Source organism: Hemibagrus wyckioides, linkage group LG23 (genome assembly GCF_019097595.1).
Source record: "Hemibagrus wyckioides isolate EC202008001 linkage group LG23, SWU_Hwy_1.0, whole genome shotgun sequence".
NCBI lineage: Eukaryota > Metazoa > Chordata > Actinopteri > Siluriformes > Bagridae > Hemibagrus > Hemibagrus wyckioides.
In genome coordinates, this window is record NC_080732.1 from 10,038,753 (window position 1) to 10,054,530 (window position 15,778).

The following is a 15,778-nucleotide window of genomic DNA, read 5'->3' on the forward strand; positions in this document are numbered from 1 at the left end:
TAATTATAGGTAACAGCTTGTTTTGTGTACTGAGATGTTTGGATGTTGTGACCTTACCACATTCACAAGTCACTCAGGTTTGCTGACTATGAAGTGTTTGGACGTCTTATGTCCTGGGAAGCCTTCATGTCTGTCTCCTTCTGGCTCTCTCTTTTACTTATGCTGTCATAGCTAGTCTTGCCAGACTCCCTGCATTTTGCAAATAATCTACATTGTCTTTAAATATCACATGATCACAAGCATACCTAATATCTTTCTCTCGGTTATCTCTCTGTTTCTCTGTTGAGCTATACACCCCACTCCCAAGCTCCCAGTGTTCTAAGTTCCCAGTGTGACCACTTCTTCTTTCCAGACTTGCCTGATCCATCCAGACACTCTACACCTGGTTGGAGTCTCTTCGCTTGGTGGTGCTCACTCCTGCCATGGATAGATCTGCGTGGACAGCTTGTGACCCATGGGGCTGCTGTGGATAGAACCACTTGGAGACAGTCTTTGAACTGCCCTTGCATCAGTTGGCTTTGGGCAGGAAGGAATTAGTGCTAAGTCAATAATGAACTAAGAAACTACACTGACCTATTAGTTCCTCCAGAGCTCCAGGTTGCTGTTGCAGAAACGGCATTATCAACATTTTCATTATTTACTGTCCAGTGTCATCCAAATGAGGATGGGTTCCCTTCTAAGCCTGGTTTCTTCCTCATATCATCTCAAGGAGTTTTTCATTGCCACTGTCACCTCAGGCTTGCTCATTAGGGATAAAATAGTAACTTCTGTAAAACTGCTTTGAAACAAAGACATTGTTAAAAGTGCTATACTAACAAATTAAATTGAATTGAATTAAACAGTACAAGCGGGTGGGCCGTGAAATTTTGGTAAGGGTGCAAGCAGCTGGGCCATGAAAAATCACATGATCAGTGCACTCTCTCTCTAACTCTCACTCTAACTCTCTTACTATCTCTGTCTGATGCTTGACAGAAAGAAAATGCATACCTTGGAAATGTATTGTAAATTACAGATAATTAAAGATTAAAGATAACATTAACAGAATGAATAATTACAAAAAGATCATGGGCTTGATGAAAATCATGAGGGGCTTAAAACCCTCAAGCAACTGCTATCACTGACTAAAGTAAGATCTTTCTCTGACTATAACAAGTGCTATAATTGTATATATCTGCATGTGTTCTTTGTGTCACACAACTTCTCTGTGTCTGTTTGGGTAGGGGGTCATGTGGGATGGGTATATGTATGTGTGACAATGATAAATGACACCCGTGGCTAGTCACATACACATTATCACAATGCAGGTAAAATAAAAATGGGAATGGGTGTGGAGATATGGGGGGTGGGGTTGATGGAGTGAGATTCTATAAATTAAGAGGATGAAGAGATGAGGAAAATAGGAACAAAATTGTGATTTGGGAGGACAGTCTTGCATAGGACGTCAGATTTTCATGGAAAAGGAGAAGAAAAGTACAGCTAAAATATAATTTAATATATAATATATAATATGAGTTAATAAAAGAAAACAGCAATAAAAGACATTACTGACATTCAACTCTGCCAAATTTTACATCGTATTGTACACCTACTCTACAGTGAGCTTTGAAACATATGCATGTGTATGCCATGTTGCCCTCTATCCCTTTTCTTGCTTGCTCTAAAAGAGATTTTGTGCTAGCTCTCAAAGAGAAGTTTTTGTGATCTGAAAAAGTAACAAAATGTGTATTTTGTGTTACAGCACCTAATACTCACACACATTACCTATACAAACCTGCTATACATCCCAAAAATATATTTTATTCCTGTGTATTGCCAAAGTAAAACAGCATGCCCATTAAGTGTCCTTATGTGTCATAAGTAAGGCTGCATTTCCCCAATTCTCACAGTACGATAGTCTCCATCTAGTGGTCAATAACTGCACACTCCATTTAAGATTTTAAAACAGCAGTATGTTGTGTGGAAATAACAAGTCTACCAAAGCAAAAAAAATGAAAACCAAGATAAATCATGTTGGATCTTTTTCCACCATTAATGTGATATAGTAGCCAACAAAACTCAAGTGAAAACAAATAGTGTGCACACCCTTTAACTAATACTTTTGTACTTAACTAATCTTTTTCTTAGCTGATACAGCACTGCTTTGGGGTAAGAATGTACCATATTAGTTACCATGTTTGAGTTTGCTTGTCCTTTCATAAGTATTTGAGGAACATTCTGTTCTTGGCCATGTCAATGAGGTGTCACACTTGGTGATAATGATCTTTATGATGTTCCATGGTACATGAAATTTAGCATTCAACAGTTAGATCACAAAAATGCTTTGGAAGCTTTTTGAAGACTGGCTTTAGCAGGTGGATAAAACAAAGATAGAAGAAGGTGGTTAAAAAAAACTTCCTACAGAAAATGAATCAGATCAATGAGAATAATTTAATCGATCACAGTCTAATAATAACTTTTGAATGAGCTTGAATGTGATTGGTTAACTCTGAGACCAGCTACATGCCTCATTATAAAACCAATTTAAAAATACAGTTTATCATGTACATTGAAGATGTTTGGGTTTAATATCAAAAGATGAAGTTGATGTTGATGAAGTTGATGATGTATATCAGAATAGATAAGAATTTCAGCTTTCATTTCCTGATATTTACATCTAGATGTGTAAAACAACGTTTAGAGTTATGCACAGCTGTTTTAGCAGTTGAACTTGCAGAATTGATAACCAGTGAAATGGACATTGATCTGCATTCAGTGAAATACTACACTGATAGCAAAATTGTACTGTAATACATTAACAATGCTTCTCGAAGATTCTCTGTTTATGTGTCTAACAGAGTTGTACGGATTCGGAAATCATCTAACCTGGAACAGTGGCATTACATTGCTACCAGTCAGAACCCAGCAGACAACGCTACCAGACCAGTGCAAGCCGCTGAACTACGGAACACAAACTGGTTCTCAGGTCCGGCATTTCTACATCATACCTATGCAAGTGAACAAACTAAACATGAAGTTTTCAGTTTAATTGATCCAGAGTCTGACAGTGAAATTCGGCCTGAGATAACAACCTTAGTGACGAAGATCAATAAATGTCAGCCCTGATCCCACAGATTCAGTAGATTTTCCAATTGGAAATCCCTTGTGAGGGGGATAGCTGCTCTTATTCACATTGCTGAAACATATTCCAGCAGCATGCAAAAAAGTTCATGCACAAGCTGGCATCGCTGCAAAATGATGCACTGTACAGTGAATTTTGCACAAGCAGAAACAGCCATAATCAAGTGTGTCCAACAAGAGATCTTCCAAGACGAGTTAAAATCTTTGTACAATGGCAAAAAGATCTCTAGTTAAGGTTCTATTAAGAGTCTTAATCCCATTCTTGATGAGCAAGGACTAATTAGAGTGGGAGGACGCTGTTAAATGCAGAGATGACAAACAATGAGAAAAATCCTCTTATCATCCCAGCCGATCATCACATAAGTACTCTCTTGCTCTTGATGTTTTCAGACCCTGGAATGTTCTGACACACCTCACTCGGGGAGGCTGCGCAGAAAGCAAGAGGTGGGCAGTCATGTTCACTTGTTTATGTACCAGAGCAGTACACCTAGAGGTACTTGAATCTATGTCCTCTTCAAGTTTCATAAACGCCTTAAGAAGGTTTCGGTGTCTGCGTGGGCCTGTCAAGCAATTCAGATCTGACAGAAGTACAAACTTTATAGGAGCTTGCAAGGAACTCAAAATCAACAATGAAGATCCTGAGATTCAAAATTACCCACTGGACCATGGATGTACCTGGACATTCAATGCACCCCATTCATCTCACATGGGAGGAGTGTGGGAGAGACTGATATAAACGCATTCTCGACCCAATGCTGTTAACAAACACTCAACTTACAAATGGGATTCTCACTACACCTATGGCTGAAATAGCACCTATAATGAATGCACAACCCTTGGTTCCTATTTCCACTGACTGTGAACAAATAGAGATTCTTACTCCAGCAATGTTGTTAATTCAAATGACTTATGTAACATCTGCTCCTCCCAGAGAGTTCAACCTTAAGGATATGTACAAGAGTCAAGAGTTCCTGTTGGAAACAGGAATACTTGTCTACTCTCCAGACTCAGAGAAAATGGACAGATGAGAAACCAAATGTTCAAGAAGGAGATGTTGTGCTGTTGAAAGACTCTCAAGTAAAACACAATGAGTGGCCAATGGGACTTGTTACATAGGTCATTCCAAGTGCCGATGGGAAAGTTCATAAACTTGAAGTGAAAACCATGAAACAAGGGGCTGCTAAAGTATACCTTAGACCTATTTCAAGTGGAGTCATTTTTCTGTCCTGTAAGAAATAACTTGTAATGTTGTACACATATTCAAAATGTAAATGTTGTTATAAATGTATGCTATAAATGTGTATGATGGTATAACAATTTATACCAGGCAGGGAGTGTTCTGCCAATTGTATATATGCAGTGTTTATTCTTAGTATATATAGTATATATATATTATATACAGTATACAGCATATATATATATATATATATATATATATATATATATATATATATATGTATATATACAGTATCTCACAAAAGTGAGTACACCCCTCACATTTTTGTAAATATTTTATTATATCTTTTCATGTGACAACACTGAAGAAATGACAACTCCTCTTGGGCATGGAGTTCACCAGAGCTTCACAGGTTGCCACTGGAGTCCTCTTCAACTCCTCCATGATGACATCACAGAGCTGGTGGATGTTAGAGACCTTGTGCTCCCCCACCTTCCATTTGAGGATGCCCCACAGATGCTCAATGGGGTTTAGGTCTGGAGACATGCTTGGCCAGTCCATCACCAAGGCAGTGGTCTTCTTGGAGGTGTGTTTGTGGTCGTTATCATGTTGGAATACTGCCCTGCGGTCCAGTCTCCGAAGGGAGGGGATCATGCTCTGCTTCAGTATGTCACAGTAAATGTTGACATTCATGGTTCCCTCAATGAACTGTAGCTTCCCAGTGCCGGCAGCACTCATGTAGGCCCAGACCATGACACTCCCACCACCATGCTTGACTGTAGGCAAGACACACTTGTCTTTGTACTCCTCACCTGGTTGCCGCCACACATGCTTGACACCATCTGAACCAAATAAGTTTATCTTGGTCTCATCGGACCATAGGACATGGTTCCATATATATATGAGGATGTATACATATTTAAATATTTTAAACTTTGCTGAGCATTTGGTTTAATTAATTGACAATAATATATATATAGATTGCTATTATTATGCTAAAGTAGTGTTTCTGAGTGTGCCGCAAAACTTTTACACAAATGTGCTTTTATTAATGTTCATAGTCTGAAATTACATTGGTGGGTCTACATGAGACCTGATGTGGTTTGTTAGAAATTTAGTTTTAAAGTTTTAAAAGAAGGTTTTCTAAAACACAATCCAAATAATCACTGAAAAAAACTCAGAATTTGTGTGCTTTTTTATATTTTCATGATCTTAGTAACAAAAACCCAGTCTCTTTTTAAAAATGTATTCGTTGCAGTGAGTGCAGATGAGGACAGAGAGTTCTCAGATTTTTTTATTTGAGTAATTCTGTGCACGTGTTTCTCTTTTCTTCTAAACAGTAGAGAGAACCAGAGCACCAGTGCAAAAATCAGCATGCTCTGTAGAGCAGGGGGGACAGCTTGATTGACAGCTTCCTGCGATAGAGAGAGAGAGAGAGAGAGAGAGAGAGAGAGAAAGAGAGAGAGAGTGTGTGTGTTTGTGTGTGTGTGTGTGTGTGTGTGTATGTGAGTCTGTGGTCTTACCTGTAGGCCTCAGGTACAGAAGCATTCAAACCTCAAAAACATCGACCTGATTATGCCGTTATTTACCGCAACAGATATAAAAACAACAGTGACTAAAATTGCAGTGCCAAATTAAAACAGTATTTTCAATCATTTTTTTTTAAACACTCAAAAAAATGCATTCAACAAATCAAGAAACAGCTTCATTTACAAGATTTGTTTGCTCACTTTTCAGTTTTATAGACCATATGGCTTTCTCATTTCAGAAACTACATCAATCTGAGTTCATTTTCTATAAATAGCCAGGCATTAAATAAGACAGAATAATCAGGAAATGTACTGTTACTTTGTATTAATCTATGATAGGTAGATGTTATTATTTTGAAATAATGTTAGCATTATTTGAAAAGTGCTTTTAAGACACTCCACATATAATCAGCAACCTACCCAGTGACTGTCAATAACCCAGATATTAAATAGTACTCAACAACAGGACAACAGAATATAGATTTGGAGGTTTAGAAGATAATTCTAGATAGTCTATAAACTATCAACCTGTTCCTTAATTTGGATTTTATTTCTATATAGCTAGCTCTGTATACTCAGTACTTAGTGCTACCACTACCACAAATTTGATAAATTATAAAATGACAAACTGTATGACATATGGTTGACATATGGTTGAAAGACAGATAAGTATATGCTGACATATTCACTAACAACTAGATTTTCAGGACATGCTGCATTCATTTTTAGCAGCATAATATACATTAACAGTGAAAAGGCCGGTAATAGGACATTAATGACCCACAGTAAAGAAGTATGATGCCATTGGTCAGAATTCATAGACTTTTCAAAATATGCTTTATTTGAAAGTAGAAATGTAGAACATTATAAGGATCAAACAAAAAAGAAGGACAATTTTTTTTGACCCCATACATGTGTATTTACAATATTTTACTAAACAGAAGAAAAAAATCTAGACAGCATGTGTGAAAAAATGACTTGTTTCATAAAGCATAAATTCTTCTTGTAACAAAGCAAATTTACCACACAAGTAAGTACAGAATTAACAGTGACCATACGAAGAGCCACATTAATTTCAGAAACTCCATATCAATGGACACTGAACAAGAACAATAGTGTGTTTTGTAGTATAGTCCTGCATGAAAGGAGCTTCCTAAAAAGTCAAATTTACAACATAGTCCTGCAAGAAAGGACCTTTTCAAATACAACCTTGACTATGTTCAATGTATTTGAGAAGGTCCTTTCTTGCAGGACTACCTTGTGAATTTGAGGAATGTGTATTTTTCATCTTGTATGCTTTTAGTCACTGTACAAAAGATTTTGAAAATGCTATTGATATTTGAGTAGAAAGACAAAAGTAGTCATTATTACTAATTTTCAACTGGTGTTTGAAAGATATAATTTTGACTGGAAGTAACTGGAAAAGGCAACTGGTTAACAGGAGGCTACAAAGACAGTGCTGGTGTGGTGTCTGTGTCAGACATTACAGATGGTCTCTTGGGAACTGACACTTTGTTAATGCCACCAAGCCCTGAGGTCAAGCACTGGCACAGATGGAGTAGATCCTTCCGAATACGCACCCCAATGAAAGCATACAGGATAGGGTTCAGGCAACAATGTATATAAGCCAGACTCTTCACAATCTGCCCAGCCACATCAAAGGTCTTTACATCATCACACTCTGTCATGGTCACATTATAAGCTTGTATTGCCTCTACAACCAAATGGCCATTGTATGGCAACTGAGAGAGGACAAAGGCTCCCACTACAGCAAAGATAACCCTTAGAGCTTTGTGCTTCTCAAAGTTGCGAGCCTGTATCAGGGTGCGAATGATCACAGAATAGCATGCAACCATGACCAATATAGGTACGCAGAAGCCTACTGAGATCTGCAAGGACAACACCAAAACTTTGGTAAGGTTTTTGTTTTCAGAGGGATAAACCAGATTGCAAAAGGATTCCTCTTGCTGGCTTGTCCTCACCTTAGCAAAAAGGAACTCAGGGAGAGACAAAAGACAGGAGAGCAGCCATACAAACAGGCAGGCCAGTTTACTGTAGAACATCCTCTTGTTTTTAAAGTTGTGGGCCTGTGTTACACGGACAATTGCTATGTACCGGTCTACACTAATGCAAGTAAGCAGTAGCATGCTAGCAAAAAAATTTATCTTGTGGACAGCACAGACTCCCTTGCAGACACTGACACTAAACACCCAGCCCTGGGCAGCATCTGTGGCCCAAAATGGGAGTGTGCCCAGGAAGAGCAGATCAGCTATTGCCAGGTTTAGCAAGTAGACATCCGTCATGGTTTTAAGTCGGTTTCGTACAGTAGTGTAGATCCACACAACAAGTAAATTGCCTATAGCTCCCACTGCAAAGATGATCCAGTAAAGAGGGGGTTCATATGAGCCACGGAACTCTCTCACCCAGCTTTTTTCACAAATGCCACTTTCTGGTGGTAAATAGTCTCCTTCATTGTCTGTAACATTAGTCTCCTGAAAATAAATAGGTGACATATTACTGCAAAACAACACTCTTAATGTCAAGCTATATACAGTACTAACTGAAAAACAGTGTAAGATGAGAAGTATTATGTGTCTTTTACATTTTTGAAATAATGGCAATAAGTAGTGTTTGGTGTACTACTACAGACTGATCTAGTGAATGGTTTTTACTATAATTTGGATGCCAGGAACTTCTGTAATTTTTTTTTTCTCCTCTCTCACACATTTAAAGTTTTACATGGTACCTTTCATGCTCCTAACCTATTTCCTGTCTTTTAGGGGTTTGTGTGTAACAGCTGCCTTGTACTGCATTAGAATCAGAGACAAGTCTCCCTAAGACATGTTTTGCATCAACCTAGGCAGCTCTAAACATTGACTTTCCAAAACATGCTCAAGAGCTCAACACAGATGCAGGTGTTGTGTGTCACTAGCAGCAAAACCACACTAGAGTACCACATCCTCCTTCTGAAACGACCTAGAAGCGCCATTACCAGTGCTCCTTATACATGTAACAAATTGAGTGACTAAGCTGAGATATAGATATGGTTGACAGTGGAAAAAGCTAGGTTTTCATAACATTGCAACTTGATCTCTATTAGAACCCTATGTATAAAAACAAAATACAGTTACACAACCCTATGTGTATTCACAAAGAGACAAGAATACAAACCAAACAAAACAAAGTCAACAACAGATATGGACATTCAGTTGATATTCAGTACTTGTTGTACATGCAATGCTGCTAACCACTGAATATAACATAAAATGTAAAATAGTGAGAAACTGTAACTATAATGAAAATACTTACATAACCTGCAGAAAAGGGATCCAATGTTGATAAATCTTCATAATCCATTATTGCTAATAAGGATTTACGTACAAATTAGTTAACAATAGATACATGAAAATATGCTATTTTTGCTTCCCTGTAGCTCAGGAATATTAAAGATACATAAGTTAATATTATTATATTCATTTTGAGTTGGGAATATATTCATTGAATATCTTTAAGTTTAAGTATTGTATTCCAATTACACCTCTGTATAAATGCCTAAAAGCAAGTATCTTATCTTAAATTAAATATGAACCATTTAAATTTATATACTTACAGCTGCTAATTAAGGTAAACTCTTGCCAGTCTCAATTTCACTAAAGTGTCAAGCACTAAGAGGCTGATATGGAGTTTTTCATTTGTACACTGTGACCTTGTTATAAAGCATCTCACTGTAAAGTGAGTCACATGAGCTCTTACTCGAATTTAAAAAGCTTTGACAAGACTGTTTTGAAGCCTCTAGATTGGCTTCTCAGGATTTGCATAATGTGGTCTGGTTTGATGTTCATGCTGGTGTCAAGAGTAAAAGCAGTTTGTAGTGTTTTGAGATTTGTACACTGAGAAGCACTTTAAAGTGCTTCTCACATTTTTTATCTTATATCTCTTTTATAAAATTAATATAGATGCATTTCAATCTTACAGTAAGATAGTAAAATGGTTGCTTCACTGACAAATTCCGTAAGTCAGTCTCAGGTATAGCATGTAACACTACAAAATGAGGGAAAAGCCACTGGAGTGAATCTCATGCAGTGCACATTTTATTGCATTCTGCCATGCAGTGCACCTTTTCCTTCCAAGTGTATCACTGCATGAGAAACTTAAAATATTCTGTAACTGGTGAGCTGCAGTCTTCATATGATCAAGCTAAATTCAGACAGCAATTACAAATCAGCCAGAGATTAGCTATATGAAAACATGTATAAAAAGTGCTTAATAGTATTATTAGTGGATAATTTATATAGAGATACAGTACATGTTTTTTAACCAGAGATATAGTGGTATAAGTTATTTAATTGTTACATTCCAGTTTACCTCTTCTATTGTCCAGGTTTCCCAGCATTCCCCCTTGAATTGTTTCTCATGCCATGTTTTACATGTGTTGTGAAGTTAAGAGTACATTATGAAGTATCTTATTCCCCTAGCTATATTGTCATGTGATACTGCTGATAACATGGAATTTACAATGTGGCAGTAGCATTTTTCCCCCAAAAGAATATAACAATCAACATAATCTTTAAGCCAATATGCAGTATAGGGTATAACATGCAAATGTGACTGCTTGAACATGGTTATTCTAGTGAGCAAATATAATGAATTATTTTGATGAATTATAAGCAAAATATATGAAAAAAATTGAAAAGATACTATTTCTAACTCTTGGTTCTAAATCTAAAAATTCAGAACTTGTCATATTGGCCAGGTCTTGCAAATTCTATACATTTTGGGAAACAATGCCAATAGGCTTTAATAATAATCAGTCAGTGACTGGAATCTAATGGAATATGAAAAAATTCTGACATGAAATACAGTCAACATCCACGTTACTGCACATTTACGGCAGTCATTTAATCAGGGAAATGAAAAAATGTATCCATATAACCATTACATGATAATAGTCATAACTAATAATCTGTGTCTCTCTCAGGCTCTCCTCTTACTCTCTTGGTCTCTAACCCTAAGGCATAATTTGTAATTCTCCATCCAATGTAGCACTGAAGTGAACTCAGACTCTGACTTCAGTTTCTTATAATTAGGCTTATAGTGGTGTGCAAATGTTGTACCAATGTTACTGATGTCACTGTGATGGGGAGGGTGTTTGTTCATGTTTCAGTGTGCACCAGTTCTGTACGGTTGGCATGCTACATTGTATTAGTAAATAGCATAAATATAAGTATGTTAAATATTGTGATTCACATGAAAGAATAATCCATATAAAGATTCTGATTGCGAATAGGGAGGTAGCATTTCTATCTACACATGTGTAGTCCAGATCCAACTTCTTTGTCTCTGTTATCAACCTTATTAACATGAGGTAGTTGGGTATTACCTTCCACTGTTATGATGACACACAGCTATATGTTTCAGCTAAGCCAGATGTGAGACACCAGCTTAATAAGATTGAAGAATGTGTAAAGGACATTAGAAAGTGATGCTTACTAACTTCCTCCTGCTTAACTCTGACAAGACAGTAGAGATTGTCCTATTATCACATGCAGCCAGAAGTAAGCTTTCTCATAAAAAAGTAAGTCTGGATGGTCTTTCTGTTTCATTATGTTCAGCAGTAAAATATCTTGGTCTGATTAAACAAATGAGCGTCTGGATTATTAATTCCAGACTCTCATTAAAGATCATGTAGATAATATCACTAGGGTGGCCTTCTTTTATCTCAGAAATATTGCTAAGGTAAGAAATATGTTATCACTTGATGCAGAATGTCACAGTGTATGATGATCCAGACCACCAGAGGGAACCATTGCCCAAATATTGACTGTGCGCATGTGGTTTCCTGTTTCCTGTTTCTAGGACTTTTAAGCAGCATGCTCTCTCTGATCCAATGTGAAGCATTGTTTCCCTGAGTCTCGTGCCAAGCCTTGCTGTTACTAGCCATTCTGATTGCTTATTGTGTATGATCCTTGCCTGTTTTCCTGATTCCACGGTTTACGGTTTCTGTTTTGGTTTTGGTCACCTAGTTTTTGCTTTACCGGTTTTTGATCCTTTGCCTGCCTTTCCGTTTATGATTCTGCCTGCTGATTTCAATAAAGATCCGCAAATGGATTCTACCTCTCCCGTGTCCAGCGAGTCCTTACAGGATGCTTCGCCGGATATGAGTCCAGCGGATATGAGAGTGGCTCTGTGGCGACAGCGTGTCCTCATCCAAGCCTACCAAACGGAAGTGGATTCGCTGAAAGCCGCTAACCAACAACTGCAGCTACAGCCAGCTAACCAAGCCACCGATGCCATGCCAGCCTCGAGTTCTCACGGTGAGCTACCCCGCTTCGCTCTCCTGGAGAAATTCAATGGCTCAGCCGACAAATGCAGAGGGTTTCTGCGCCAGTGCGACAACTTCTTCAGCCAGCAACCGGAAGCCTACGGCAGAGAATCTACAAGGTGCACATTTATGCTATCGCTACTTACGGGCAAAGCGCTGGATTGGGCGTCAGCTGTTTGGGATTCCGATCCCCAAGTAAAAACATCTGCAAACTATTTCGCCAATTTGATTAAGGAAGTGTTCGAATACCCAGCGGGGGGGAAGGACATTTCAGTTCAGCTACAGGAGCTGCACCAAGGCTTTGACACAGTGGCGGATTATGCTATCAAGTTTCGCACGTTGGCGGCACAATCGGGGTGGAACGCGCCTTCACTGATGGCTGTATTTTGGGAAGGACTTAACATGGAACTGAAAGCCGACATGGCATGCAGAGATACGAACAACACTCTCTCTCAGTATATTACTACCACCATTCACCTCGAGAATCTGCGCCATCAACACCAGCCAACTTCCGCTAAGATCCGCCGCACTCTAGAAAGCTACGAGACTGATTCCTCTGAACCCATGCAACTCGGACGGGCCCGAGCCACCGCAGAGGAACGAGAGCGCCGCATACAGCATCACCTGTGCTTCTACTGTGGAAAAGTGGGCCACAGAGTGTACGAATGTCCTGAAAAACCCATCATAGCCAAGGTAGAGACTCGTACATTTTCTAGCAAAGTATCTGTTCCTGTACGTATAGCCCTCGCAGACTCGTGTTTCTATGCCACAGCGCTAATTGATTCTGGCTCTGCGGTTAATCTCATTGATCAACACCTGGTTCAACAGTTCAAGATTCCTATCATTTCATGTACTCCTCCATTAAGAGTCACTGCCATAAACGACCAGCCAATAGGAGAAGGCCTAATCCGCCACCAGACAACCTCCGTTGATCTCCAGATTGGATTATTTCATCATGAAATCAACACCTTCTTTGTTATCACATCTCCATCTAATCCTGTCATCCTGGGCCTTCCTTGGCTAGAAAGCCACGATCCGCTTATCTCATGGAAGGAAGGAGACATCTTGAAGTGGTCTGCTCACTGCCACAAGAACTGTTTTTTACTTCATCTTTCACGTCCATGCTGCTCCACATCCATTGAAAGCCCCATCGGCACTGCCACCACCACTCTGCCTAGGGAGTATCACGACCTCCAGGAAGTGTTCAGTAAAGAGAGAGCAGCCAAACTTCCCCAACATCAGCCATGGGACTGCGCCATTGAGCTCTTACCCCACGCCATACCACCTAAGAGTAAAGTTTACCCTCTTTCCATCCCTGAGAAGCAAGCCATGGAGGAATACATACAAGAAGTTCTCGCTGCTGGATATATCCGACCGTCTACGTCCCCCACTGCAGCAGGCTTCTTCTTTATGGAAAAGAAGGATGGTGGCCTTCGTCCATGTATTGATTATCGGGGACTGAACGCCATAACAGTTCCCTACCCCTATCCTCTACCACTCGTACCTGCAGCTCTCGAACAGCTCCAAGGGACAAAGGTGTTAACCAAACTGGATCTACGAAGTGCCTACAACCTGATCAGGATCAGGAAGGGGGATGAATGGAAGACAGCCTTTCACACCACTCACGGACATTACGAGTACCAAGTTATGCCTTATGGCCTCACAAATGCTCCTGCTGTGTTTCAGTCTCTGATAAACGAGGTCTTCAGAGATATGTTGAACTGCTATGTCATTGCTCTACATCCAGGTATCCACAGAACGACCCAGCTGATCCAGCAGCGGTTTTGGTGGCCATCCCTACACAGAGACATTGAGGAGTTCGTCAGGTCTTGCAGCAGTTGTGCACAATCACGAACAAGCCGCCAGTTACCTGAAGGCTTCTTAGAGCCGTTACCGATTCCTCAGCGTCCCTGATCCCACATATCCATTGACTTCCTCACCGACCTCCCAGTATCTCACGGGTTCACCACTGTCATGGTTATCATCGATCGCTTCTCTAAAGGCTGCAGATTAGTTCCAATGAAAGGGCTCCCCACTTCCATGGAAACCGCACAGGCGGTGTTTCAACACGTGTTCCGCACCTACGGTCTGCCAGAGGACATCATGTCTGACCGGGGAACCCAGTTCACGTCCCGTGTCTGGCTCGAGATCTGCCGCCAGCTGGGCATCAGCATCAGCCTGAGTTCTGGTTACCACCCACAGTCCAATGGTCAAGTAGAACGTCTCAACCAGGAACTGGGGAGGTTCCTTCGGACCTATTGCAGCCGTGAACAGCAAAGGTGGAGTGAGTTCCTGCCCTGGGCTGAATACACCCAGAATTCACTACGTCATTTATCCACTGGGCTGACTCCATTTCAGTGCATTCTAGGATATCAGCCTCCACTCTTCCCCTGGTCTGAGGAACCATCTTGTGTCCCAAGTGTGGAAGACTGGTCTAGATGGAGTCAGGAGGTCTGGGAACGAGCTCATGTGAGACTTCAGCAGGCTGTGAGGAGACAGAAGATCCAGGCGAACCGCCGGCGATGGCCTCAGCACGATTACCAAGTGGGCCAGAAAGTATGGCTATCTACAAAAAATCTCAGACTGAAACTACCATGTAAGAAACTCAGCCCACGACTTATAGGCCCATTCAAGATCGTCTGGCAAATTTAAAAAAATGGCGTCTCCTATCACCTGGAGTTGCCGCCAGCCTATCGTATCTCTACTACTTTCCACGTGTCTCTGCTCAAGCCCTATCACGAACCCACCAGCTCCACGCCTTCGCCTCTGGAACCGCCCCCACCCCTGGACATTGATGGCACATTAGCCTACCAGTTTCGTGTGCTACTGGACTGAGCCGAGGTGGATGGCTGCAGTACCTGGTTGACTGGGAGGGGTATGGCCCAGAGGAGCACTGCTGGGTGAACACATCCGACATTCTGTCACAGTGTATGCAGATCCAGACCACCAGAGGGAACCATTGCCCAAATATTGACTGTGCACATGTGGTTTCCTGTTTCTAGGACTTTTAAACAGCATGCTCTCTCTGATCCAATGTGAAGCATTGTTTCCCTGAGTCTCGTGCCAAGCCTTGCTGTTACTAGCCATTCTGATTGCTTATTGTGTATGATCCTTACCTGTTTTCCTGATTCCATGGTTTATGGTTTCTGTTTTGGTTTTGGTCGCCTAGTTTTTGCTTTACCAGTTTTTGATCCTTTGCCTGCCTTTCCGATTATGATTCTGCCTGCTGATTTCAATAAAGATCCGCAAATGGATTCTACCTCTCCCGCGTCCAGCGACTCCTTACACAGAAATACTAGTACATGCTTTTGTTACCTCTACTGTAATGCCTTACTGTCTGGATGTTCCAGTAGGATTGAAACAAGCTCCAGTTAGTCCCGAATGCAGCAGCTAGAGTCTTAACTAGAACCAGAAGATATGAACACATCACTCCTATCTTATCCACACTGCACTGGCTCCCAGTCAAATTTTGCAATGATTACCTCAAGTAATAGTAATATAGTCAAGTATTATTTTCAATAATAAATAGTCAAGTAGAGGTACCTCAAATACCTCAAGGGGGGCAGAGCTTTTTGTTACAAAGCCCTGCAACTAGGGAACAGCCTTCCAATTAGTGTTCGGGATTAGTGTTTA

At 40.3% G+C, this 15,778-nt stretch overlaps 1 protein-coding gene across 1 annotated transcript; it reads right to left on the minus strand.

Moving 5' to 3' along the window:
* Nucleotides 1-6,676: 6,676 nt before the first annotated feature.
* ccr9b (chemokine (C-C motif) receptor 9b) lies at nt 6,677-9,796 on the minus strand. Its single transcript, XM_058375989.1, has 3 exons — nt 9,434-9,796; nt 9,133-9,185; nt 6,677-8,315 (listed from the first exon to the last, which is right to left on the minus strand). Exons 2-3 carry the CDS (start codon nt 9,178-9,180, stop codon nt 7,269-7,271), a joined length of 1,095 nt encoding a protein of 364 aa, XP_058231972.1. The 5' UTR covers nt 9,181-9,185; nt 9,434-9,796; the 3' UTR covers nt 6,677-7,268.
* Between the last annotated feature and the right edge of the window lie 5,982 nt (nt 9,797-15,778).